Source organism: Lytechinus pictus, chromosome 3 (assembly GCF_037042905.1).
Source record: "Lytechinus pictus isolate F3 Inbred chromosome 3, Lp3.0, whole genome shotgun sequence".
Lineage (NCBI taxonomy): Eukaryota > Metazoa > Echinodermata > Echinoidea > Temnopleuroida > Toxopneustidae > Lytechinus > Lytechinus pictus.
Genome location: NC_087247.1, coordinates 59,130,954 through 59,155,506, shown reverse-complemented (window position 1 = coordinate 59,155,506; position 24,553 = coordinate 59,130,954). Strand labels below are relative to the sequence as shown.

Genomic DNA, 24,553 nt, shown 5'->3' with positions numbered 1-24,553 from the left:
CTGCAAATACTGCATGTTTTGTTTGCAGGTAGCCAGCATTAGTTTTGTGCTCAAGTGACAAGAAAGTTAAAGGTGTAATTTCATTACAAAGTGATATTGACATCGCAGTTCAGAGTCAAGCAAGGAAGGAATATGTGGCGATGTTGAACTTTATCGCATGATCGCGTGGTCTGCATTTAAGCCCTTTTGATAAGCGAATTTTGAGGCGTGCGTAAAGGCTTTATTGGGAGATGTAAAATCAAATTACTATGGAGTATTTGTAATTGCATTAGCAAGAAGCATTTTAAGCGGTTTTACATTGATGAGGTTGGTAGGCTTAGCGCTGTAGCTTTGCTTAAATTGATGTTTGATTTCACTCTAGTTGCATGACAATTTAATTTGGTCAATTTGCTGTACAAGGTGCAAGTGCATGGTTTAGCATAAGAGGCCAGCTCCTTATTACACTTCTGTTGTGTCAAAGCCAATTAAACATGGCAGATTCAAGAAAGTCATCAAGGGAGAGGCAGCCCACGGAAAAAATGGCCGCTCTTCAGGCCTCTGAAGAATCAAAGACAGAGCGGAAGTTTTTCAAGATGTATGGCTCCCTTAAGGCCACAGTAAAGGCAGCTAGAACAATCATTAAGACAGAGACAGAAGAAGGTCCCATCAAACAACAGATATCCATACTGGAAGCTGGAGAGAGGGAATTGATGGAAACCTACGAGATTTTGAGGAGACACAAGGTCCCCATAAGAGAGGCCACCACGAGGATGGACCGTGCCAACGCAATGGTCAGAGATAGCCTCAACGCCTTGGAAGAAGTTCTGGGATCCCTAGAAGGTCCTTTTGACGCCGAGGATCGGAAGCAGATAGCGAAAGAATTCTTGAAACAAGAATATGCTTCATCGGTCTTCAGCTCAATTTTAAGCGAAATGGACCAAGGGGTTGAAACCAGCCAACTGCGTGGAGCCACACCAGTAATTGACATTGATAGCAATCCTGGACAGCCTGTAGAATCTCGTAACACACCATCACTTCTTCCTCAAGACAAAATGTACCCAGGAGTTGGAGTAAACCAACCACCTGAAGGTATTCAAGGGCAGTCAGCAGAATTTCCTGCCAAGACGTCATCTCCTTCCTTTCAAGATGAGATGGGCCCAGAGTTTAGAGTAGGCCAGCTACATGATAGTCTACCTGATTCGCATGTGGAACCTCGTGACAAGACACCACTACAGCCGCCTCAGACAACGTCGGTTGACGTCCAGGGCTTATGTAAGGCTTTAGCAGACAACATGTACCACACAAGACTTCCGATGCCAGTGCCACGCACCTTTAGTGGGGATCCGCTCGAGTTTGTAGAGTTCGACAAAGGTTTCAAGACTTTGATCGAAAACCGTGGCATACCACCAACAGAGATGCTGTATTATCTGAAGCAGTACCTGACTGGTCCGGCAAGGGAGGCCGTGGAAGGTTTCTTTTTCGGGGACTCCAAAGAGGCATATGATGGGGCATGGAGGCGCCTTCGACAGAGGTATGGTCATCCTTTTAATATCCAACAAGCATTCCGGAAGAAGCTAAGTGCTTGGCCGAAGATAGCCTCCAAAGATGCCATAGGTCTTCAGAAGTTTGCGGACTACTTAAAGTCTTGTGATGATGCTATGCCATATGTCACTGGCCTCCAGGTGCTAAACGACTGCTATGAGAATCAAAAGATGATAGCCAAACTTCCAGACTGGCTGATTAGTAGCTGGAATAGGGTGGTATCAAATGAGTTGGAAGGCGGCAGCTATCCTTCATTTTCTAAGTTTGTGAAATTTGTTGCTAAGGAGGCAAGGATAGCCAACAATCCCATTTCTTCTCTAGGTGCCCTGAAATCTGAGGACTCTCAAAGAGAATCAAGTCCCAAGACCTTCAAGATCAAGCGAGAAGCAAGAAATAAAGGATCTGCTTTGGCTGTCAACACCAAGGAAAGTGCCAAAGGCAAGAACATCCCAAACCAAGTCAAGAAGGCTCCAAAACCTTGCTGCCTGTGTAGTGAAACTGGACACAAGTCCGAGGACTGTGACAAGTTTTTGGCCAAGCCACTTTCTGAACGCAGGAAGTTTGTTCAAGAAAATCATGTATGCTTTGGTTGCTTACAGAAGGGGCATTTTTCTAAGGCATGTAAACAAAGGCTGAAGTGTAGTACATGTGGTAAGCGCCATCCCACGGCTCTTCATGAGGAAAACCCTACGATAAGAGAGGACAATGCACACAAGAGTGAAGGAGCTTCTACGGACAGGGCTACGTCTTGCCAAGTCCGTTCTGGAAAACAAGCTAGCACTTCGATGATTGTACCAGTGTGGGTCGCGGCAGAACAAGCACCATCGTCAGAGATTCTGACTTACGCCCTCCTGGATACCCAGAGTGATTCATCGTTCATTCTAGATGAAGTAGCGCAAGCCCTGAATGCTAAGCAGCAACCCATACGCTTAAAGTTATCTACTATGACTTCGTCATCGAACATTGATTGCAGCGTGACCTCAAGTATCTTAGTTAGAGGTATGATGTCGCCCTCCCAGCTCAAGATAGGAAAATGCTATACGCGTGACTTCATACCGACTGATAGAGAACACATCCCAAGCAGAAGTACTGCTGAAAAGTGGACTCATCTCCAAGATGTTGCAAGAGAGATGCCAGCACTTCAGAGATGCGAAGTCGGCCTACTGATAGGCTATAATTGCCCAAGAGCTCTGACACCAAGACAAGTAGTTACTGGTAGCGATGTAGAACCATTTGCTGTTCGAACTGACCTCGGCTGGAGTATTGTTGGCTTTGCCGAAGAAGAGAATGCCATGGACTTCAGTAGCCAGTGTGGGAGGGTTTCTACTCGCGAGATACCATTTCCGAAGCCAAAGGAGATCATAGGGTTGCTTGAGGCAGATTTCGCAGAGGACAAATCGCCGGACAAAGCATGCTCTCAGAATGACCTACAATTCTTGAAACACCTTGAGACCAACATTGTACAATGCGAGGATGGTCATTTGCAGATGCCGCTGCCCTTCAAGACCCGGCCAAACCTTCCAAGCAATAAAAGGTTGGCAACCGTTCGATTCGAACACCTCCATCGAAAGCTTAAGAAGGACGAAGCATATAGAGACAACTATACAAGCTTCATGACAGATATCATTAATGGTGGCTTTGCAGAACAAGTAGAGACCAAGGCGCCGCCTGGAGAAACAAATTACATACCACATCATGGTGTGTACCATCCAATGAAGAAGAAGATGAGAATAGTGTTTGATTGTTCCGCGAAGTACGGCGGCACCTGCCTTAACGATCATCTGCTCAAGGGACCGGACATGATAAACTCATTGGTGGGAGTCCTTTGTCGGTTCAGGAAGCACAATGTAGCAGTGCTATGTGATGTTGAGAAGATGTTCTTTCAGTTTAGGGTCGCTGAGGATGACCGAGACCTCCTGCGCTTCCTGTGGTTCCAAGATAACGACATCAACAAGGAGCCAGTGGATTATCGCATGAACGTCCATCTTTTTGGTGCCGCTTCTTCGCCAGGTTGCGCCAATTATGGCTTAAAGTATCTGGCTAGACATTGCAGCAATGAATTTCCATTGGCATCTCCTTTTGTCGAGCGCAGCTTCTATGTGGATGATGGGCTGGTGAGTGTATCCAGTGAAGAGGAAGCCATTCAGTTGGCCAATGAAGCCAGACAACTTTGCAGCAAGGGTGGCTTACGTCTCCACAAGTTTGTTTCGAATTCTAAGGCAGTTCTGGAGAGTCTGCCAAAGTCTGAGCGTGCCAGTGATGTCACTGACTCAAACTTGGATTTTGAGGATCAAGTAGAGCGTGCTCTGGGGATAGTTTGGAATGTGGCCACGGATGCCTTTTGTTTCAGAATTTCCCTGAAAGAGAAACCAATGACACGGCGGGGAATTCTGTCCATAGTCGCATCCCTTTATGACCCTCTCGGATTTGTGGCTCCGGTCGTTCTCGATGGCAAGAGAATCCTTCAAGAAATGTGTCGTAGCGGGCTTGGGTGGGATGATCCAGTATCCGAGAACCTGCAATCAAGGTGGGAGCAATGGTGTAAGGAAATCCCGCAGCTAGAGGAGCTAAGAATACCTCGGTGTTATCATCCTGCTGAGTTTGGTGATCCTGTAACAGTGCAGCTACACCATTTCTCGGATGCCAGCAAGTCTGGTTATGGCCAATGCTCTTATTTGCGTCTTGTTAACCAGAAAGGAGAAGTTCACCGTTGTCTGATCTTCGGCAAATCAAGGGTTGCGCCAACCAAGGTGGTTACAATTCCCAGGTTAGAGTTGACAGCGGCAGTTGTGTCAGCTAAGGTGCACTCTATGTTGAAAGAAGAGCTAGAGTATCATGATGCCGAAGATTTCTTCTGGACAGATTCCCAAGTAGTCCTGGGATACATCCACAATGATGCGCGGAGGTTCCACACGTTTGTTGCTAATCGAGTCCAGCTAATTAGAGATAGGACTTCTCCCGACCAATGGCATTATGTCTCGACTGATCAGAACCCTGCTGACCATGCTTCCAGAGGATTGAGCGTAAGTCAGCTGGGTAGCACAAATTGGTTCCAAGGACCAAGCTTCCTCTGGGAGAAAGACTTTGCAGTAGGAAGTATCTCTCCGACACTCGCCGTTGGGGATCCGGAAGTGAGAGCAACCAACCTATCGACAACTACTCATTCGGAACCGTTGAACCTCCTCTCGCGCCTTACCAGGATCTCTAGTTGGAAGATGATGATCAAGGTATTGGCTCGTCTACGGATGGTAGTGAAGGGAGCAAGACAAGGTTCCTTAGTTCGTGAGAGAAAGGACGCAGAGCTGTTCGTTCTGCGGTTAGTTCAACAGGAAGCTTACCCTGAAGAAATCAAGGCTCTGACGTCGGACAAGACCGTTAAAACGACAAGTACCATCCATGACCTTGACCCAATAATCCTTGATGGGATCACGCGAGTGAAGGGCAGACTTGGCGAACTATCGACAGAAGTGGCTCACCCTGTTATCCTGCCCAAGCGTAGCCCTATCACTCGGGCGATTATCCGCCACTTCCATGAGGACATCAAACATCAGGGTCGAGGAATGACGCAGAATCACCTGAGAGCCAATGGATTCTGGATTGTAAACGGATCTAAAGTCGTTGCAGAGGTATTGCGAAAGTGTGTGTCATGCAGACGTCTTCGTAGGCCTCAAGAAGAGCAGAAAATGGCAAACTTGCCAAGAGATCGAGTAGAACCTTCGGCTCCTTTCACGAATGTGGGTATGGATTGTTTCGGTCCTTTCTTTGTAAGGAGAGGTCGTTCTGATATTAAGCGATATGGGCTTATATTCACATGTCTCTGTTCAAGAGGTATCCACATTGAGATGCTCGACGACATGACTACCGACGCATTCATCAATGCTCTCCGCTGTTTCATAGCAATTAGGGGAGCTGTCAGACAGATTAGGTGCGACCAAGGCAGTAACTTCGTAGGAGCAAGAAACGAGCTCCAATCTGCATTGAGAGAGATGACTTCAGACCAAGTGAATACGTACCTTGCAGACCAGCAATGTGAATTTGTCTTCAACGCCCCTCACTCAAGTCACGCAGGTGGCGTGTGGGAAAGACAGATTCGAACCGTCAGAAGTGTCTTAAGGGCTACCATAGACCTGTGTCCAGGAAGACTCACAGACTCCGCTCTTCGTACCTTGTTTTACGAAGCCATGGCAATCGTCAATAGCCGACCGTTAACAGTGACCAATATGAATGACCCAAGTGCGGATGCACCTCTCACGCCAAACCACCTCCTTACTCTGAAGAGGACGGTTCCGTTGCCCCCTCCTGGGCAATTTGTGAAGGAGGATGTGTACACGCGTAAAGCCTGGAGAAGGGTTCAGTTCTTACTGGAACAGTTCTGGTCAAGATGGCGGAAAGAGTACTTGTTGGGACTTCAAAGACGACAGAAATGGACGATGCCCAGACGGAATTTACAAGTGGGAGACATTGTATTGCTCACTGACGATGAAGCTCCGCGTATGAAATGGCCAATTGCGATGGTCGCAGAAGCCACTCCTGATGAAGATGGTCTGGTCAGACGGGTACAGGTGCGCGTTGGAACGAAAGACCTTGACAACAAAGGTCGTCCAAACAAGAAGCTTGCCGAATACTGGAGGCCGGTTCAGAAGCTCGTACTGCTTCTGGAAAAGGTACCTCCATAGAGCAGGTATGTATGTACACTTGAGATTGTTTGGAGCGGGTACAAATGTTTGACCTTGCATTTGCACATGTGCTTCGTTTTCTGGTACAGTTTAAAAATTTAGGACTCAAATTCTGATCTTGTTTGCTGCGAATTTTAGATACACAGCGCTTAAATATTGTCGCAACCTTTAAGCTTGCCTTACAACCTTTGCAGTGTGTGTTATAATCTTTTACAGCACATGTTATAAACGTGCATTGTTTGAGTTCCGCATCATCACTTATGCCATTCTGGTTTGATCAAGCTATTCAATTGCCATGTTATTCGTGTTGTAGATTGCAAGTGTACCAATTTACATGCAAGAGGTGTATGGAGTGCTTGCTTAAAAATTTCCATATTATGGTCACATTATTTCACATGCACCACTTATGTAATACTAGTAAATGCATTTTCATATATATGTAAGTGTACTCATGCATGTGATTATGTTACCAGTGAAGGCAAATTTGGTGGGAGTGTAAAGGCACTTCATACACCGTGCGGTTGTAATTGTCTATTTGGCATTCCATAATTTTATCGTCTGCGAAGATTGTAATTTTTGGCCCAAAACTGGGGCACGTTATGGCGATGGAAAAGGAATTGCATCGTTAATCGGCATATTATTTATGCCTGCCTGAGACTTTGGTAACAAGTGGCACAGTGGTAAGCATAAATAGAACTTTTAGGTTTAATTTCAAGAGAACTCGCTCAGTATGCATACAGCAATCAGTGTTATCCTACTGTAGAACTTCAATAGCTCGTGTATCAGATTGATGCATTGTACGCATAGTGTGCAGGTCTTTGTGTAGTACTATAATTATGAATATTTGTTTGTATGGAAATATACAGAAACTCTTAATCAGTATCGAATTTATTGTGTAATGATAACTCAACTAGATTAAACTCAAACCTCAGTCCTGAGGAAATAAGCACTCAAATACGCCAAAACTTGATATAAGATGGTTGACATTACATTTATTGCTCACATAACATTTTTGCAATTACATTGTCTATTTAAGCTGTTTTCGACACCCATTGTATACAGTTAAATACATTTACAAATATTCCTTATTTGTAGGATATCAGTTTAGAGTTTATTTCTAATTTTCACAACACTTAGTGTATTAAATACTGGACAGTATTGCTATTATGATAATTTAAGTCCAATTACTTTAAATTGAAGTTAATTGTTATTCACCTTAGTATAATGTTTAGACTCATAATACAGTGGAACCTTATTATTAAAGGCACTGATGTGGCAGACTTTACCTATAACAATGTATCTTCTCTCGTCCCAAGTGCCTCGTTATAATGCAGTTGCACTGTAACATGCTTTGATATGATGATATACTTATGTTGGATTTTGTTCATTTGTTTGTTTGTTTATAGTTTTTACGGGAATCTAAGGAACAAAGTGAATCAGCAAGCCAAAGAGTCAGCTTTGACCATAATGAAGAGACTAGATTCAATAAAGCTGTTTTGACTATTGTTTACCCAGTATGAGAACACGTGCGAGCTTTCGTTTGTTTGTCGTCGTAGTCCGGGCAGGCACATGCAGCTAGCTAGCTGTGCGCTAGCAGACTATTTAGACTCAGGGAGCTGCGATACGAAATGTTGCTGCTAAGAAATCTTCCACAGAACTTTGAAAATCTACGTCAAAGTCACATTTTACACCAATGAAATGCCCTTCTACAGTCCATATTACTAAAATCTGGTGTAACCTGATTATTTGCAAGCATTAAAAAGAGGAATTATGACCTCTCTTTTGACTCAAAAAGACTGATTTCCAAATGCATTAATGCACATAAAACACATAGGTGAGTACATCACAGTCCCACGTGTGCATTTGTATGTATGTTGATACTTTGTTTCTTTCGAAGCTGTGTCTTTTCTAGCCAAAAATAAGCAGACAGTTTCTTTCTTTCTTGTTTATAAATGACTTCTTAAACCACTCTTGAGGAAGTAAATACTTTGGGAAGGCATTTCATTGATATGAAATGTGAATTTTTCCAGCATTTGGCAAATATACGGAAGGACTCTTCTCACAGTCACACTGTTTTTTTTCCAGATATAACTTATGCCATTTTCTTATTTTTTTTCTTTCATTTTTTTTAATAGTGGTTAAACCATTTATACCCCTTCCCATTGAATATGCCTGATTAAAGAATATGTTTCTACTGAAAAATAATTATAAATTTTCCCCATTTTTTATAAATTTTGTTTTATTCATTTTTCTTTTGTTTTTTTTCCTCTAAATTTTTCTTTTCTTTTTTTCCCTGTTCTGTGTTTTTTCTTTCTTCATTTTCTTTCTTTTGTTTTATTTCACTTATTTATTTTATTATTTTTGTTTTCTTTTTTTAATATACTTGGTGGTAGTGGCTGCAGAATTAATATTTCAGAAGTTTGTTTTATTTATTTTAAATTAATGTTTTTCTTTATATTTTTCGGGCCACCAGACTTTAATATCGGGCCACCAAAAAAAATTATTTGAAGGTTTTGGTGGCCCGAACGGGCCACCACCAAAAAAAGTTAATGTGGAGCCTTGCAATACAACTTTAAAATCCATACAAAATCGATATTCTACAATTTATTTGAACATAACATTTAACTTCCTCAAAGACTTGATGTGAATCTTAGTTTGTAAGTGGGGGAGTTCATACAGACCACCACTGTATTACTGTGTTCCTCTGTGAGGGGTTACTATTATATTCCCCTTCGCTTGGTCACTCAAGCACACCTACAGCATTATGAAAGACCATGAACAGTGAAGCCAACCTTGCAAACAATGAACAGTATAGAAGTTTTGGATGGATAAAAAACAATTGTGGGAAACTATTTGACAAATACTGGAAAACAATTTTTTCAACCAGTCAGCATCACCAAAATTAAGAATAACAAAAGCTATAAAACACTAATATAGGGTCTATAAGACCAATGACTCAAATGAGTGTCTTCAACCTGACATGCTACCCACAGACAATATGGGATTTTACCAAGCATGAATACTATCCATTCATTAGTGAATGCATTTGAAACTGGTTGGATTACAATAGGGAGATTATGAAGATAGTTTATAGGCAACACCTTTGTTCTTCAAGCAGAACTCCATAGAGTCAAACACCAAGATAGACTGAACACTTCTGAATTAATCTTTTAATCCTATTGCCAGTTTAAGAGATTATCTCCATTTATAAGTTGGTCCTCTTTATTGATCAGTCAATGAGAGAGTACCCAAGTCTTCAGGCTTCTTTGAGGAAGGTGCCATATGCACAGACAATGCAAAGACAAGCTTTGAAGGGCAAATTTCTCAGGCATGACCACCATTCTCCATATACTTCATTGGGAAGATGCAGTTCTGCAGTTTCATTTTGATTTCAATAACCTGTGTAAATGGATAGTTTGAAACTCTTTTTTCTTTAAAAGAAAATATTATGAAAATATTGCACATGATAAGTTTACAGCCACAGTAAAATGAAACAAATCAAATTAGCCAAACAATTCATCAAATTCATTCCAATTCACTAGAGTCATTTGATTAAGATATTTCATCAGTGATTTTATCAACTGGCCTAAACCTTGACTGCTCTCAAAAATATGATTTCGATATACCGGTAATCCCATTCAAAGTTTTTATGGTTTTTCAACGTTCGTAGCTTTGCGCTTTGACAGAAACCAGAGAAAAAACCAATTGAAAGCACTACCATTTTACAATGTGCAAACATATTTTCACAATTCAAATTAAATTTTCAATATTTTAAATTAGGCACAGTTGGGCATTGCCGCATTCCAGAAACTAAAATAACAAAAAAGGGGGCTTAGGTCACTTTGTAAAACAATGAGTATCATGCACATAGTTTTTAGCCTCACAAACCATGGTTTATGCCAATTCATAAAATCACTCAATGCATGTATGCGCAACATGTAAGTCAGGTTTATGGCCACTGCACGCCATTCAGGAGAGTGATATAATATAGAAAGAATGGTTTGGGACACTTTGCAAAATCAAAGGAGGGGGATATGCCAGTTCAAACAAGATCTATTATTCTTTAAATAATAAGAATTTTGACCTAAAATTATAGTTTATGCTTTCGGAATAGACAAAAGATTACAATTTAAAAATTTGACCGAAAATTATGTTCATGCTGGTTCGTAAAATCAGTAACAATTTGTATGGCACAATCTTTTGCTCAATATACACTGTACTGTAGTGTACAGTAATTTAATCAAAATTTTTTTAAACACAGTTTTGGGGCAATATCTATCTGCTTGTCTCTGTACCCACCCAACATTAATCATCCTGCTTTGTTCTATCACCATGTCCAATTACTTAATCACAGGAGAATCCAGCATAGTAGAGACAGACTGAATATTATATGACCTAATCATATCTGGTGACAAGAATTATAAACCTTTTTATGGTGTATAGATACATGTATGCCTAAAATCCTCTATTTACTTCTATCCCTCCTCTCTCCCTCTACATGTACAGTTAATGTACCCCCCTCCAACTCCTTGATATTTGCAGATGAAATATTGTTTTCATACTTATTATTTATGTTCCTTATTTAATTTCTACAATGAAAAAAAAATTGACAAGGTCATCCTGTCTGGTAGCTTTACAATAGCAAATATCCTAGTAATATCAAATTAATTGTATTCTGCAAGATCTTAAAGCAGTCAGGATACAATCACTGAAAGAGACTGCATGCATTTTGTTGAAAAGACAATTTCAAAGGTATTTCGTTTTATTGCAATGCAATGTAGAGATTTTTTAGAACAATTTACTGAGGTTTTCCAATATCATATCAAGGTGGTATGGTGATACTTCCTTGGTCATACTCACTTAAAGTGATAATCTACCCAATGTGAATTATTAAGAGAGCCATAACTTTAGGCGCCAGTGAGATCCTGTATGTCATAAAAGTCTCAGTAATGTTTATCTGTCTCCTCAATATTATGGTTATATTGAGCATAGTTAATGCCTGTTTACAGATAGTCTATTGGCTAGCAAAGCTAAATGTTTACATGAATGTACAGATGAAGCTTCTTAATATTGTGGAGAAAGACAACAACATGGCACTAGGCTACTACGGGTGCGTTTATCCGCCACTTTTTTACCCTAGAATCATGATCTGAATCATGATTCAAATCATGATTCTGCAGAATCACGATTGCGTTTAGTCGAAATTGAATATAATCATGATTAGAATCACAAACATGAAACACGAAAAAAGGGGCGTTTGGAAAGACGTTTCTGCAGAATCACGTACGAAAATGTTCGAATAAACGATATCGTGATTTGAATCATGATTATATGACCTCACTGTTGTGTCAGGCTACTTTCGGTTTGACTCTTGCCTAGCTCAAGGCGCTGTATGTACATGAATATGTACTACGCATGCATTTCTTGTCATGTTCAAGCTCTGTGTTGGTCATCGCATCGTCCACTACTTTTCATTTATTGGTCATGTCTTCAACTTCAAGTTCTAGTAAATGAATTAACTGGACAGACAATGATCTCAGTTGTTGAGTATACAGTATCAATACTAAATTGGATCTACGCTGAAATTCACTTCCGAACACCATTTTGGATAAACTAACAAGATGAATAGAAGCATATGGACCCTATATGATAGAAGTAAACAAAATGAGGTATAGACTGAATTCTGGAAGCAAAAGATTTTTCGAGAGCCGAAACACGTGCGAAAAACTTCCTCTGTCAAACTGCGCACTAGTGATGCGCACTGGATTGGCCCGAATCTGAGGAGAAACAGCATTGGAATGAAGGTCGTCTAAACGCTGATTCTGTGATATTGTGATTCATGTTTGTGTTTTGAATCATGATTCAAATCATGATTCAAATCATGATTCTGGCTTGAGGTCGCATAAACGCAGCCTACATGTAGTTAACTAGACCACAATGTGAATACGTCCAATGATGTCACTTGTTACGTACCTATTGAATTACATGTTCATTTATTATTCTCTGAATTATGAAGACATACTTTGTGAAATCATACAAAATATGTTATGGATTCTTTTCTGTTACTCTTTTCTAATTTATATGTACATGTAGACTATGAATGTAATTAATGTATGCAGATATTTAAGATTGAGCAGTAATATTAAGTGTTTACTCTTTTACTTCTAGTCTTGCTGTGTGGGCCTGTAAAGAAATGTCAGATGAAGTGTATAAATTTGAATACTTAACATAAAGAAAGTATTCAGTGCTCTCTAGAGCATATTTACTATCAAGTTTGATTTGCAAACAAATGACATGAAATCTTGATACACATATCAAGTCTTGATGATATATATCAAGAGATCACATAGACACAATGGCCCGTATTCTGAATTCGGGTTTAACTTAAACTCAGGTTTAAAGTTGTGGTTTAAGTATGGCGAGCCAATTGTTACATAAATCACTAACAGTAGAGATATCATACTTCAGCTCATTTGGCTCTCAAATCATTCATAATTGTCTAGGAAGTATAAAAAGATTATTGGCTTCACCATCGATGAATCAGGAAAGAGCACAGTAAACATAAGAAACATACAACTTAATAACAAATTTGATACTTTTGGCTTCCCATACTTAATTTAAACCACAACTTTAAACCTGAGTTTAACTTAAACCCGACTTCAGAATACGGGCCAATGTCTTTCCAAAGTAATTTAGAGCAAAAAAATAGACTGTTTCTCTGATGATTTATTTCATATTGAACAAAATAAGCCCCCAGCATTGTCACCACCCCCACTCCTAGTCTACTAAAAGTATGTATCTAAAAAATTATCATACTTAGACACAACATACTCTTAAAGGATAAGGAATAAGAAAAGCCAGGCTCCCAATGACGGAAATTAAAATGATGAGACAAGATTAGCAGCAGGTGACAAAATACAAGAGAGGTCTTTGCCTCCATCCGACCAGCAATAATCTTTCTCCATTCAGTATCCCAGCATCATTTAACCGAATTCATGCACTACGATAAAACGGTGACTCATTGGTTTATTCTCAGAGCAAAATGTCAGATTTGTTACATCAAAGAATGTACTTCATGTGTTAATCTCCCTTTCATTCTATAGGTCCATGATTCTACCCATCATTTGAACTGGATCCAATGAAACACCCTGACTTCGTTATGTACAATGTATGTAAGTATGTAATGCTCCTGACATCAATATATTTTAATTTGTTGAATAACTATACTTGGAAGTATAAATGAGGATTTAATAACCATATAAAATCTAAGGTATTCAACTTCAGTATTCAAGCATTTATAAATATCTTGTCGAGTTGTCTCATCAATTTTTTAATGATATTCAACAAGTATTTAAGTGAATGTTTCATCTATAAACAGTTAAGTTGTACACTCTGTTCTAATAATAATAATAATAATTGTAACATTTATAAGGTGCTTAATGTTGGTGTTTCTAGGCCACTGCTCAAGCAACCAAATTGGTTGATAAATCTACCATCTGTCGGTGAAGAAAACCAGCATCAATTTTATATGGAAATTTGTTTAATATATTAGTAACCCTAATAATTCCTCTAAGTGGGCAGCATCATCTCTGAAAAGGTGCTGCAAACTGGTACTAATGATGACACATTTAGGCAGGAAAGAGAAAAGACACAATCAGCCAACTCCTTGCATTTGTTACTATGACAATCCCTAGATTGTGGCTCCAGTATCATCTAAATCACATTGAGCGCTACAAGCAATGATAAATGTTTGTAGGAAGCTCTTATTCAAAACTCACACCGGTCCTCCGATAGGTAGATAGCAGCAATTTACAAAATGGTGTGCACACGTCCAATTAGTGAAGATGTACGATGAAATTTGACATCATGAATAAATTAAACTAAGAATGACAAAATAAAATATGTCAACCTTAATTTACCATAACTCCAGTAGATCTATATGTAATATTTCTCAAATTTAAAGTAACTTCTGAATGTTACCATGGTGAAGAATGAATCAATGTAGACTCTAAACAACACATCATGTATTCTTTTGTGGGTAAATATGTTTGCATAGACTTTTTCAGGGCCAATATGCCCACAATAGAATTGAACATGAAGCATCCACATTGATGCAATTAGCAACTTATTATCACTAACTGTAATGTATCCCTTTATTTTATAACACATTCTGATATTAAGTGAAAGTGTCTTACCTGATACTTGAACAGTAAACTGAATGGTTTGTGGGATATCTGATCCTCTAAGAGTAGGATTGAGTCTGATTCCACCTGTAGTTGTATTTAGAATCAGGTGCTGATTGTTGTTTCCACTTGTTATCTCATATGTCAAGGTGTCAGAGACATCAGGGTCTGTAGCAGGGACCTGTCCTATATCTTCCTCATGAAAATACCCTTCATAATTGTTGAAATAAATCTCAAAATCTCCTAGGATAGGTGCATTGTCATTGACATCAAGAACCTGGATGTGGACTGTTGCTTCAGCAAAGTATGGGACATTAGTAGCATGAACTATGATCTCATACTGATTCCTGGCTTCATAGTCAAACATCTCTAAAGAGATGATTAGTCCAGTGTCAGGGTTGATTTCAAAGTAATCCTGATCACCCCGGACGATGGTGTATTGGACATGAGCATTGAACCCAGAGTCTGGATCCGATGCCATTAATTTCATAACCTGTTCTCCAGGATCACGATTCTCTCTGATCGTAACATAGTAGTCTCGTTCATCAAACACTGGTGGATTGTCATTGATGTCGGTGATCTCTACAGTTATCTCTGCCGAGGTCTTCAATGATGGGACTCCCTGGTCATATGCAACAGCAACAAGGACATACTCTGCCTGGTACTCACGGTCAAGCATAGAGGCAACTCGAATGACACCAGAAGTCTCATCAATCGTGAATCGTCCTCCTCCACTATCACCATCTTCAAAGGTGTACTTTACTTCACTGTTTGAACCTGAAATTCAGAGAAAAATAGAGAATATTTTATAAAGGAGGATGTTCTCTCTGACCCTGACGATAAGTTGATTTTAATATTAAATAGCAGAAAAGTTATAGAAAATATTTGTGAAGGTGAGCTTACAAGAGCAAGATATCTATTTTAAATATGACCTCTGTGACTTTTGACCTAAGCCCCCTAAAAATCATCACTACTCCTACAGGCTAGCCAAGGAAAAGTGGTATTACTAATCAATTCTTTAAAAAATATATAGAATTGTTGAAATTGATCTTTTCAGTACATTCTAGCTAAATAATGATTTTTTTAAATTTATATTTTTTATATATTAAACTGCTTATTGATGACGTGTCCCCTTGAGCAATAGAGAAGATACTTTGAAACACAAATTGGGAATTATTATGCACTGTATACTTCAAGACTTCATTTATACCGTCATGCAATACCACAGAGATATGAACTTTGGTAAATAACTTTACTGGAATCCTGGTCTTAAAAGCTGATTAATATTAGGACATTGTCAGTAATATGGTTGTGCTCAAAAGTTAGTGAACCCCACCATAAAATGCACTCCTTCATGCTGAGTCTTGACTGTAGACAACAACACTACAATGTTTGGTAAGCACAGAGAAACAAACTTTATTGAATATAATATTTAATACTCAACTTCACAATTTAAAAAATATCTTAAACATGGCAGAGTTTGACCACTTTTAAATATATTCATTTTCTGGTGGAGTTCACTAACTTTTTAGCACCACTTATGTATACTGTATGGAGCATCTGTATACATTTTCCACTGATCTGTATATATATGTAAGCCTATAACTTTATTTCCTGACATCGTGGCAAGGCATAAGTTTTTTTTTCAACTTAAACACTGACAATGATTCAGAATTATATAATGCACAGTATAATCATAAGGAAACAAAGATTTCGCTGATGAGATGTTATCCCATCGCTGCCACGAAAAAAAGTTTGAAAAAAAAATCATTTTCTCTGGTCTTGTTTGTAATGGTATGCATGGATGAAAAATGTGTATTGCAATTTGCAGATATATCAACACAGCATAATAGGATAACCATTAATAGTTACACTCTGCTCTGCTCTGTACCATTAAAGCCCCTCCAACATGTCCTAATAACACAGGTACACAGACAAGATAAACAGAAATTACAACAAAGAATCAATGGAAGTATATAGCTGGTCGATTGACTCATCCTGTCATGGGCTCAGTTACATGAGCACTAAGGCACTATATGGATGACTGCTCTTAAGGTTGGAATTTGAATATCAATATCTATTGTGAATAAGAATTCAGAGATCCACTACACACACACACACACACATGGTACTTCATGAACAGGCTCAGCCAATCAATGATAATTATCATTGTTGATCCTCCCTTGGATTGGAAGTTTGGCATCATTATGTGGACTATGGACATGCATTTGAAATTTTCTTTCTTAACTGTAAATATACCAGTTTGTTTTAGATAAAAAGAAAAAAGAAAAGATGACAGTACATTGTATGTCATCATCACCAATGTATGCTATAGGCTGACATTATACAATTTTATTATAATTTCATTACTTTATATTTGATAAGAGATCTGGCCTGTCCAATCCTGCTGTATCTCGAGGGTCATTTTAGCTACCTCTGCTGCTTATGTTGCCATGGGAACTGGCTCTGCTCCACTTCGAGCCTCTTCAAACTAACATACATTCATGAACATATTTTTCTTAAATATAAAGCATGCCACTGTATTTGGTTTTTATAGGCTGTGTACATCTTTAATCAAATAAATTGTTTAAGAAATAACTGTTTTCTGAGTTCCTAAACTGATAGCCTACCGCAAATTAACAAGTTGAACTTACGGTAGTTTTAGAATTAATTAATAAAATAATGGTCAATCAATTCATACAGTTATTTGACTCAATCCTTTTAGGAATCCTATGTTGTTATGTTTAATGATTAACGATCATTCATTCATGAATCTACAATATTAGATAGGTAAACTATATTTGTATGTTGAAAAAAATAATAATTTAAAACATTGATGCCACATGTATCACATTAACCAGAATATAAAGTAATTCAAATCTCACAATTTGATTCAAATTATAAATAGAGGAAAGTAAGATTAGCATTTGATTTCCATCTAAATTCACTGTAAGTTGAATACGAAAGTTATAGTAATAAAATAAAAATATGTCATTTTCTCAAAAAATTGAAAATGTTTTTTAATGTACCTTCAGTACATCAATAAACAAATTATTTCACACCTGCTACTGAAAGAAAAACATTTGAAGTCATCATGAACCATTCAAATATTGAAATTTATGCATTTAATATTACATAGCATATATATGGGACAGCTGCTCACATGTCACTAATAAAAAATACAATTCTAATAATCGTTTTTATCTACAATTGATTTTCCTCAAACCTTCACCAATATGTTTTCTGGTATTTTTACAACAAACTTTTATTCAGGGTGAATTTCCCTTTTAATATGAGCCAATTTTCCAGCTGCTAGGAGTATAAAACAAATCATACAAATCTATTATACACATGTATCTCATCATGCATATTTCCCCAACTCCCAAACAGACAGAAATGTATATCACATTCCTATTAATCTCTTTACTCTCCAAGTCAGAGTAATTAAAGAATTGTAATATACGGACATAGATTTTTGAATCGTCTTGCACCTACTGCCTAAAGTCCATAAAAACAAGCATTTTCTTTTTTTCTGTTCTCCTGTGTTGGAACAATCAATCAGTGAGTAAATAGACAGAGTAACCATACAGTCCATTGGATGTGAGTCAACACTTCTGGACTCTCTTTGTCCCATGTTAAAATTGCATTTGAATAACGTCTCCCATTTGCACACAAACATTTGAATTAACTGACCAAGTTGTAGGGAATAGCCACAACAACACTGCCCTAGAGTTCAAAGTGGCATACCTGTCAAGAAATGTGTATCACACAATTTTGAATTTATCTTCCAATTAAAAAACAAGACAACATTCATGTGCACTAATGTTTTAGATTTTATCTTTATAATGTTTCAGCAAAGTGACATTTCTCCCCACAAGATGGGTAAATGAAAAAAAGAGGAATTTATCATACATGTATGATTTCAATAAGAGATATCTTCATAATGGATAGGCCTATATGATGGAGTAAAGCAATCAGCCACTTCTCTTGGCAGACCTTTGATCTGTCAGTTTCTGTCTTTCTTGGTTTACAACATTTGCATGAATTGAATAATGCTGTGCCATTACTGATCAAGCATTCTGTTAGATTGGCGAAGGGTGTATCAAGAGATTAACAATATATTTTTTTTAATTTCATCATTGTAGATTGTTTCTAAAGGGTTACTCCAGGCTGAACACATATGATTTGAACAGGCGAAGTGAAATCAGACAAACACAGAAATGTCATCAAAATCAGACAAGGAATAACAAAGTTTAGACATATTCAAGCAGTCAAGGTTTGCATTATTTTGGTGAAACGGTTCTCTGCATTTCTTCATGAATATGCAGTTTAAAGCAAGTTGATGATATTGTATCGCCAATTATTCTTCTGTATTTTATTATATGAAAATGTTTATTCAAATTTTGTCTTTAAAAAAACATGGAAAATTTGATTGACTACTGATTTAATGTGTAAGATAATCACCGCTACAACTTCAAATTTTGTTACAAGGGAGATATATAATAAAGTATGAAATGATTTTCTGTGCTCCATGATTTTTACTCTATACTTTCAGCCCAGAGTATCCCTTTAATAAATGCAAGTATAACAAGTTTAGTGTGAATGTGTAGAAATATACACAATAAATATTTAAACTTGACATATTCTATTGCCTAATACATCTAGGGGAATATTGTCTGCATATCATTAACAAATATCAAAATCAAGAATCAATTAGTTTAATAGATGTAAGGTTTTTTTACCCAAAAAAATGAAACCAACAGAAAAAAAAATAAAATCAATCAATCGGCTCTATATATCATCATGAGACAAAATTCAGAAGAATCACTACATCACAAATTTTAAATAAAAAAACAGCAACCAATGCTTCTGAAAATTGTGTCTTGCACCTTTTCACTCCAAGACTCATGAGCATGTCTCATGAGCATGTCTCATGAGCATTGGCCAAAAAACTAAGAAATTAGTTTGCTGCACAAGATATATTTTAGATTCATTGCCATATATGTGGTAAAGCAGCATCAAACACATTAAAATATATCTTTACTCTTTAGCATATACTTGTATATGTTCACTTCCAAATATCACCATATATGTGCAAAAAAATCTCCCGGGCAGTCTGTGGAAACTGAGTAAGTACAATTTACTGTCTGCTGAACCTTAGACTAGTATACCCCTTTCTAACTTTGTTTGATGAAGGTATAATAAATTCTATGGATAAAAATAACATACATCATTTCATGTACTGTCTGATAATTTCAAAATCATATTGATAAATTTTGAAACTTCACAAAATGTAATGGTTTGGTTTAAGAACAAAATAGATTATATATATATATACAAACCTTGATCAGCATCGGATGCAGAAATTGTGATGACACTGGTAAAGGCTAAGGAATTCTCTTGGATTTCAGCACTGTAGCTTGTTTCTTCAAACACTGGAGAATTGTCATTTATATCCTGGACAGTGACTTGAACAAATGCCCTTGATTGCTGTGGGTTTATTCCATGATCACTTGCAGTCACATACAAGGTATATGAGGAAATATCTTCACGATCTAAAAGAACCTTGGTGCGAATCTCACCACTCTCTTCATCAATTTCAAACACTGGAGAAGGATCCATACTGTAGCTTACTTCTGCATTAGCGCCGGCATCATTGTCTGATGCTGACACTCTAACAATAACCTCTCCAATATCTGCACCTTCACTGACATAAACATTGTAGGGTGAGTTATGGAACACTGGAGCAAAATCATTAACATCAGTCACATTTACGTACACAGTACAAGTGCTTTCAAACTGCCTATCTGATGCTGTAACTGCCAAAGAATAAAATGACTTTGCATTGTAACTCAGTTGAGACGTAACAGTAATTGTTCCTTCATTGTTTTGTGTGAGAATGTTGAAAGGGATACGGCCAGTAGGGTCCAGGGCATCTACTATCCTATAGGAAATAGCATTCTGTTCATCAGGATCTGTTGCTGTCACAGTCAACACCTCAAAACCATGGTAAGCATCTTCAGCCACAGAGGCATAATAGACATCTTGAGGAAAGATTGGAGCATTGTCATTTACATCAGTTACAGTGATTGTGACCGAAGCTGTGGATGATTTAGGAGGTTCTCCATGGTCCGCTGCAATGACATTAAACTCCCAAGTATGACCAGACTCTCTGTCAAGACTGACACTGTTTGTTATAGAACCAGAAGTAGGATTGATTTCAAAAGGAAATCCACTAGGAGGGTTTGGAACAGAGAAAGTTATCCTGGCATTTTCCAACTGATCATCATCTCTTGCCATCACTGATAATATGGAGTATCCAACATCAACATCTTCCCGCACTATACCCTGGTAAACATTCTGGGTAAACTGAGGTTTGTTGTCATTCACATCTATAACTGTTACTGTAACAGTTGTTGTGTTCTCCCTTGGTGGATTACCAGAATCCTGGGCACGAATGCTCAGTCTGTAACTCCTTGTTGTTTCAAAATCCAAACCATTTTGAAGTGAGATATAGCCATTTAGCGAATCAATCCTGAAGCGATTCTCAAAGTTGCCATGGGTCAAACTGAAATGGACATCGGCATTAGAACCTTCATCAGCATCTGTAGCCATGACATGCAGAATTTGGCTCTCAGGGTCACCTGGACTTACATCTTCCCGTACAGATACCTCATAACTCAATTGGGAGAAGTGAGGGGAATTGTCATTCAAGTCAAGAACTGTCAGCAACACTTCTGCTGTTGAATTCTTCTTTCCAGGATCAGTACCCATATCTTGAGCCATCACCAATATATTATATCTTTCAATCAGTTCCCTGTCCAATCGCACCAAGGTCTTAATCTCTCCACTTGTGGGGTTCATTGTGAAAACATCATTCGGACTCTCGTTGTTCACAATGCTGTACCTGATTTCAGCATTAGGCCCAACATCATTATCAGATGCCCTCACCCTGGCAATCAAGGTTCCTGGGTTCTGACCTTCATTTGTGGTCTCCACATAGCTTGGTTGTTCAAATATAGGGGTATGGTCATTGCGATCCTCTACATTGACCGTCAGATAAACTTGAGCAGATTTTGGAGGGGTTCCATGATCTGTTGCTGTGAGACGAAATGAATGAGATTGAATCTGCTCCCGATCAAGTGAAGTAGTGGTTGTGATAATTCCTGTGTTTTCTTCGATGGCAAACATATTTTGGCTGCGAGCATCGCCAAGAGCTACAAGGCTGTACGATAATCTTCCATTATCACCATCATCATTGTCCGTTGCAGTGATTGTTGCCACAACATATCCTTCATCTTCATTTTCTGGTACTTGACGGGTATATATGGGCTGACTGAATGTTGGATATGTGTTCCTAAGTTGCCTTCTGAAGCGTTTTAGAACAACTTCTCGTTTTCTTGATGTTTCATCAGCATTCAAACGATTAGTGTCTGATGCTCGCAACTCAATCAGAATAGGCACCATCTCCTCCTCCACTTTGTCTGTCAAGTAAGAAGGAGGCTTTGCTAAGCAAGATGACGGAATGTGTACTGATCCACTTATATGTTCTGATTGGTGTTCAAAAACACAAACCACATCATTTTCTATACGTAGTTTACCTGACGCAGCATCAATATCAAAATCATGCTCCTTGCCATTACTCATAAAGTATTTAATTTGACAGCCCGAAAGTGATTTAGGAAGGAAGTTATTGAGGTTCAACAAGATATCTCCAGGAAACCAGCATGTTCCTTCTGGATATTCCATCATTATCTGCAGTGGTCGTGTTGCAGATAGAGGGGTGTGTTCAATGTCATCCTGATCAAAATTCTTTTTCTTGGCTTTCTTTGGATGGCAACCAAACCCATGAACATAAATTGCTATAGGTAACATCACATACAAACCAACTTTTTCTGAGCCTAAAACTGTAGTTCTTCCACGAGTTTGCACATAAACCAAGAAAGGGTTCTCATGAAGCATGTAACATTCCATAGTTTTTGACAGGGATAATTCTCCTGTATAAGTGTCAATTTCAATGTTTTCTTTGGCATCTTCCCCTGTTAAAGTTGGATGAAGTGAATATGACCATTCACTTCCAAGAGATGCGTTAAATAGTGAATACCCCTGCTCTTCATAATTAGAGAGATGAGTATCAAAAGCTGCAAGTGCCGCTCCGTGGAACACGGCCGCGGCGAGCCACAGGATACGAAGGAGATGGGCCATAGCGGCAGGTAACTCCATTTCAAACTTCCGTTCAATAGATAGATGGACGAACAATAACTTTGTTGAGGGATTCTCCCAGTCACAATTGGTTTTTCTCAGCACCTCCAAACGGTTTACATGATATCCATAGCAAGTATTCACAAATTCGTTATCCGTTCGGTGAAAATAACGCCCTACATTCCATTTTGATAACTTTATCGAGAAATTTGGAAGAACTGAACCAAACTGGTCTGTGAATTCCACATTCAAGTGTTTGCTCGAGAGCTACCGTAATAGAGAGTCGCGTATATATGAACGTTGATCGAGCGAGTTTTTTCCCGGTGTCGAAGATGCCTTCACGTGAGATGGCGCAATTAACTTATATGAGCGTTGGAAGAAGCGACAGGTGTATCAGATCACACATGATCAGATGTATCGGTGATCACGAGTACTGGGGACTAGATCCGGAATAGAACTAGGCCTATATTTGTTTTTATACATCCAAAGAATTTGCAGGCCGGATCAAAAAAGGGGGAAAAAGAAGACGAATAGAAGAATAAAAATATGAAGTATCAGAAACAGAGGAAGAATCCGAAGAAGAAGAACAAGCCCGTATAGCCCCCAGTAGCCTTTTTTTTTTTGCGGCAGAGTTCTCGATTATAAAGTGATGGACCATTCTATAATTTATATTAGGCCTTTTAGGGGCCTAATCAGGCCCGTTATGCTACTTCCATGGGTGGATCCAGCTCTTTAGTATCCGGACCACTACCCCTAGATAACTACCCCTAGACCAACTCCCCTAGGACAATTACCCCAGGACAACTACTCCCACAATAATTAACTCTAGGACAACGACCCCCTTTTGAAGGGTATTTCTAATAGTTACTTTTTAGCTTTATTCTTATAAATCAACATAAATATATATCATACTGCTTATTTATATAATGCGAGCGCGAAGCGCGAGCTAATTTTTTTTGGAAATTTTATGTATTTTCCTAATAAAATTTAAACATTCTGGGCAATGCTTGTTATCCTGAAAAAGATGTATATGCAACTAAATAATTACAACGAACGCAAAGCGCGAGCAGAAATTAACGGATGGAAAAAGTACCTGTTAAAGACTGCTTGCAGTAAGCCATAAAGGCGTTACGTATTTTAAAAGTCCAATAATGCGAGCGCGAAGCGCGAACTGAATTTTTTTGACATTTTTACCTAAAGAATGGAATATCTAAGCACTTTTGTAACTTAAACAGATTTAACTAAACATTTGATGCGAGCGCGAAGCGCGAGTGGAAACTTTCGAGATTTAGACCTACTAAACGACACTCTATTCTTGTTTTCTAAATCATGAAAAGCATGAGTAATCAGGGATCTTCTTTACATTAATAATGCGAGCGCAAAACGCGAGCAGAAAATTTGTATATACGTTTTGAGCTGATCGAAAAGGTATTAATGACTGCTTGCACTTAGCCATGAACAGGCGCGGATCCATGGGGGGGGGGGCCGAGGGGGCCTTGGCCCCCCCTTCGGCTAAAAAAAAAAAAGAGAGGGAAAGAAAGAGAAAAAAGAGGGGAAGAGGGGAAAGAAAAGAAGAAAAGAAGAAAAAGAAGAAAGGAAGAGGGGGAAGAAGGGAAGAAAAAAGAGAGAGGAAAAGGGGGGAAAGAAAAGAGGAAAGGAGAGAGGGAGAGGGGGGAAGGAAAAGGAGAAAAAAAGAGAGAGGAAGAAGGAGGAAAGAAGAGAAGAGAGAGAAAGGGGAAAAGGAGAGGGGAAAAGAGAGAGGAAGAGGGGGAAGGAAGAAGAGGAGAAAAAAGAGAGAGGAAAGGGGGAAAGAAAAGAAGAAAAAGGGAAGAGGGGGAAGGAAGGGAAGGAAAAGGGAGAGGAAAAGGGGAAAGAAAGAGAAGGAAAAAGAGAGAGAGAAAAAAGAGAAAAGAAAAGGAGAAAAAAGAGGAAGAGAAGAAAAGGGAGGAGGAGGGAGAGGGGGAAGAAAAA

General features: G+C 38.6%; 2 protein-coding genes across 2 annotated transcripts; one reads left to right on the top strand and one right to left on the bottom strand.

The window, feature by feature from the left end:
- Nucleotides 1-470: 470 nt before the first annotated feature.
- Nucleotides 471-6,197, top strand: LOC129278205 (uncharacterized). The gene has a single exon (XM_054914416.2). It carries the CDS (start codon nt 471-473, stop codon nt 6,195-6,197), a length of 5,727 nt encoding a protein of 1,908 aa, XP_054770391.2.
- A 7,920-nt stretch (nt 6,198-14,117) lies between these two features.
- On the bottom strand, nt 14,118-22,924 carry LOC129256895 (cadherin EGF LAG seven-pass G-type receptor 2-like). The gene is made up of 2 exons (XM_054895117.2): nt 19,723-22,924; nt 14,118-15,157 (listed from the first exon to the last, which is right to left on the bottom strand). Exons 1-2 carry the CDS (start codon nt 22,601-22,603, stop codon nt 14,133-14,135), a joined length of 3,906 nt encoding a protein of 1,301 aa, XP_054751092.2. The 5' UTR covers nt 22,604-22,924; the 3' UTR covers nt 14,118-14,132.
- Nucleotides 22,925-24,553: the final 1,629 nt, after the last annotated feature.

Bases quoted from the DNA above. Each gene is read 5' to 3' on its own strand.
- LOC129278205 (XM_054914416.2), top strand. From the start codon at position 471: ATGGCAGATTCAAGAAAGTCATCAAGGGAGAGGCAGCCCACGGAAAAA.
- LOC129256895 (XM_054895117.2), bottom strand. From the start codon at position 22,603: ATGGAGTTACCTGCCGCTATGGCCCATCTCCTTCGTATCCTGTGGCTC. The intron at 15,158-19,722 runs GTTTGTATATAT...TCTGAATTTCAG, and splicing joins TGCATCCGATGCTGATCAAG to GTTCAAACAGTGAAGTAAAG.